This window comes from Manihot esculenta, chromosome 18, assembly GCF_001659605.2.
Source record: "Manihot esculenta cultivar AM560-2 chromosome 18, M.esculenta_v8, whole genome shotgun sequence".
In the NCBI taxonomy this organism is placed as follows: Eukaryota; Viridiplantae; Streptophyta; class Magnoliopsida; order Malpighiales; family Euphorbiaceae; genus Manihot; species Manihot esculenta.
In genome coordinates this window covers 4,448,161-4,450,766 of record NC_035178.2, presented here as the reverse complement: position 1 = coordinate 4,450,766, position 2,606 = coordinate 4,448,161, and the positions used below count along the sequence as shown (strand labels likewise).

The 2,606-nt window shown below is 38.9% G+C and overlaps 1 protein-coding gene across 1 annotated transcript; it reads right to left on the bottom strand.

The window, feature by feature from the left end:
- Positions 1 to 453: 453 nt before the first annotated feature.
- Positions 454 to 2,396, bottom strand: LOC110606434 (EPIDERMAL PATTERNING FACTOR-like protein 2). The gene is made up of 3 exons (XM_021745235.2): positions 1,159 to 2,396; positions 1,020 to 1,060; positions 454 to 928 (listed from the first exon to the last, which is right to left on the bottom strand). The coding sequence occupies exons 1-3, from the start codon at positions 1,265 to 1,267 to the stop codon at positions 665 to 667; spliced, it is 414 nt and encodes a 137-aa protein (XP_021600927.1). The 5' UTR covers positions 1,268 to 2,396; the 3' UTR covers positions 454 to 664.
- Positions 2,397 to 2,606: the final 210 nt, after the last annotated feature.

Here is a 2,606-nt window from a genome sequence, read left to right as displayed (position 1 = left end):
TTCTGAAAATCTCATTAATAATTAATGATGGGATCACAAGAATCGAAAACTGGTTAGCAGAAACATGAAAAAGGAAGTATGAGATGATGATGTGGATGGTGGGGGTGGAGGTTTAGGGGTTTTTTTGGTTATGTTATTTATCCCTTCGAGGTTCGCAGGCTTTCTGTTGCATGATTCTTGTAAGATACGAAAACTTTCCTTTTCTGACGTAATTGATTCGCTTACATTTCTTTATCTCACTTGTAAACACCTTCCTCAAGTGTTCAATCATCATCCACTTTCACGTCCCACAATAAAATCAATGAAAAAAACACAAGAAAAACCCACTAAATTCCATGCCTTATTTTTTTCTGATTTGGTCATGGGATTTTAGAAATCAAGAAACCAACAAAATGGTCGGATCATCATCATGCTCGTGAATAAAGAGCCTTAGAACATTACAAGGATACAGAATTTGCACAAAAAAAGAAAAAAGTTTTATAAGAAAACAAAATTTTACTACAGGCATAACAAAAGTAAACAAAACAAGAAGGAAACTCTCTACAAACCATATTTTTCATCTAGTTGAAAGAGGGTTAACGCAAGGGACTATAAGGTTGAGGTCGCATATCCACATTTCAGAAAGACATTCTTTGACCAGAATACAAATGTTAGTAACTTGTAGTCAAGGATTCAGAATCAGGTTGTCACATTTGCACTTCCAGCTCATGGGCTTGTAATTGGAAACATCATCCCCTCTAGAGTAAGCAATATTAGAAGTTTCAGCAGCTGATAAATGACTTCTGCTGTGGCTATGGACTTGTGTTGTTACTGGGACTTGCACTGCCTCGCAGTGCCCGCAAGAGCTGCACCTTCTCTCACACCTTGGTGGGGTGGATCCTATTACCTGAGTTCTTCTCACCACCGTCTTCTCATCTTCCCCTTCGCTCTGTTTTATATAGCGTGGCAACTATTTAAAAACTCAACTAAACATATACTAGAAGCTCAAGAGTACAACAATGGTATAGATGCTCGTTTACCTGTGCAGCCTCTAGTAGTTGTAGCTTGGTAATTGCTCGTCCTGAAACAAATAGAAATTGGCCGTAGTTCAGTTCAAGAATGTCTTCTTTTGCTGTCATGTGAGCTAGTTTATTGAAATTTAAAATGCGATGTACTTACCTTCAGCTACAAACATCAGGAGGATCGAGCTTGAAAGCAGGAGAAACAACAAGGGAATGATTAGGCGTATATTTCTGTTGGAAAAGGAGAAAAATTGAGGACTGCCCATTTCCTCAGAGAGAGAGAGATAGAGAGAGAGAGAGAGAGTGAGGGGTTTGTTAAGGATGTCGTTGGAGCATAGAGCCTTCAAAATTAGAAGATGGAGAGATTGAAATAAAAGTTCCAAATTGAATGAGTTCTGGTCTCTGGGCTTTCTGTCAGTGCAAAAATGGAACTGAATCTAAACCCTGAAAAGCTTACCAAGAAGGTTCAGCCCTTGATTGCCACATCCATAATGCAAAAAGATGAGTCAGTTCTTAAACCTCTTTCTCGCTCTGTGCGACTGAAAAATTGAACGTGTAACGCAGAAAAAGTATTTCAGCCAGGCTAGAAGAAAAGAAAAGTGGAGGACCTCAACCGAAAAGGGAAGGACCTCAACCTTGATTCTTGAGCCAGCAGAAAACCAACGCATCCATCTGTGCAAAAAAGAACTGCACTAGTACAATACTATGCTAAACCAGCAGAAGCAAAGAACAGAACAAGAAAGGAGAAAGCTCAGAAAGGAAGTGAACAATGAATCAGTGAAACATACAAATAAACACAGTGACAACCCAAAAGCCAAAACAAATACCAAGTGATAAAGGAGAGTTTTTTTTTTCCCGTTTTCTATAAAAAGAGACATGCAAGAATATCAGAGCGGTGATGGTATGGGCGTATGGATTATTTCTGCAGTTTTACGTTTTTCTTTAACTTCTTGCTTTCATTTTGTCTCCCCAACGCTTATGTTTTGCTTACTTAAAATGCGGTTGGGATTTGAACAGTTCCAAGTTGACACGCCAAGTCACTTTCTCTTGCATATTGGGAAGAGCATGAATATATAGTTCCCAAGGAGGATTCTATTTGAGGGAAGGCATGTAGAGTATAGATTACGAGTTTGCTTGAGAAACTACGTTTAGGAACTGCAATTTCTGAAAATAGTGGTGGTGGGTGTGGGTTTTATCTTTTACTTGCAACTACAACCACACACCCTTTGGGGAAGAGAGCCGCAAAATCCTTTGACTCATACTCTCTGCCTGGTGCCTACCAAAGCTTCAACTTGTAACTTTCAAGTTTAAAAATGGCAACAAATCAGTGTCACATTGGATGTCAATACACTGTGCCAGTCTTGTAACAACTGTGCGGATATGTAGATGCACCAATATTTGCTAGAGTTAATTGATAAAATTATAAAATTGGGGAAATACCCACTTGGTGTGGCAATTTGTATCATGGGTTGAGCATTTAAGCTAGGGGACTAAACATTGTTTTATACTATTTAAAGCTTTTTTTTACTACATACCAAGTGTCCCTTTGGTTTCCATCGTCCAAAATGGGACCATAGTTTGGATATATGACAGCGCATTCTGGAC

What these genes read in the sequence shown, in the direction of transcription:
- LOC110606434 (XM_021745235.2), bottom strand. Translation starts at nt 1,267, where the DNA reads ATGGGCAGTCCTCAATTTTTCTCCTTTTCCAACAGAAATATACGCCTA. An exon ending in CCTGATGTTTGTAGCTGAAG is followed by an intron (nt 1,061 to 1,158) that starts GTAAGTACATCG and finishes TATTTGTTTCAG; the next exon opens with GACGAGCAATTACCAAGCTA. An exon ending in AACTACTAGAGGCTGCACAG is followed by an intron (nt 929 to 1,019) that starts GTAAACGAGCAT and finishes TATATAAAACAG; the next exon opens with AGCGAAGGGGAAGATGAGAA.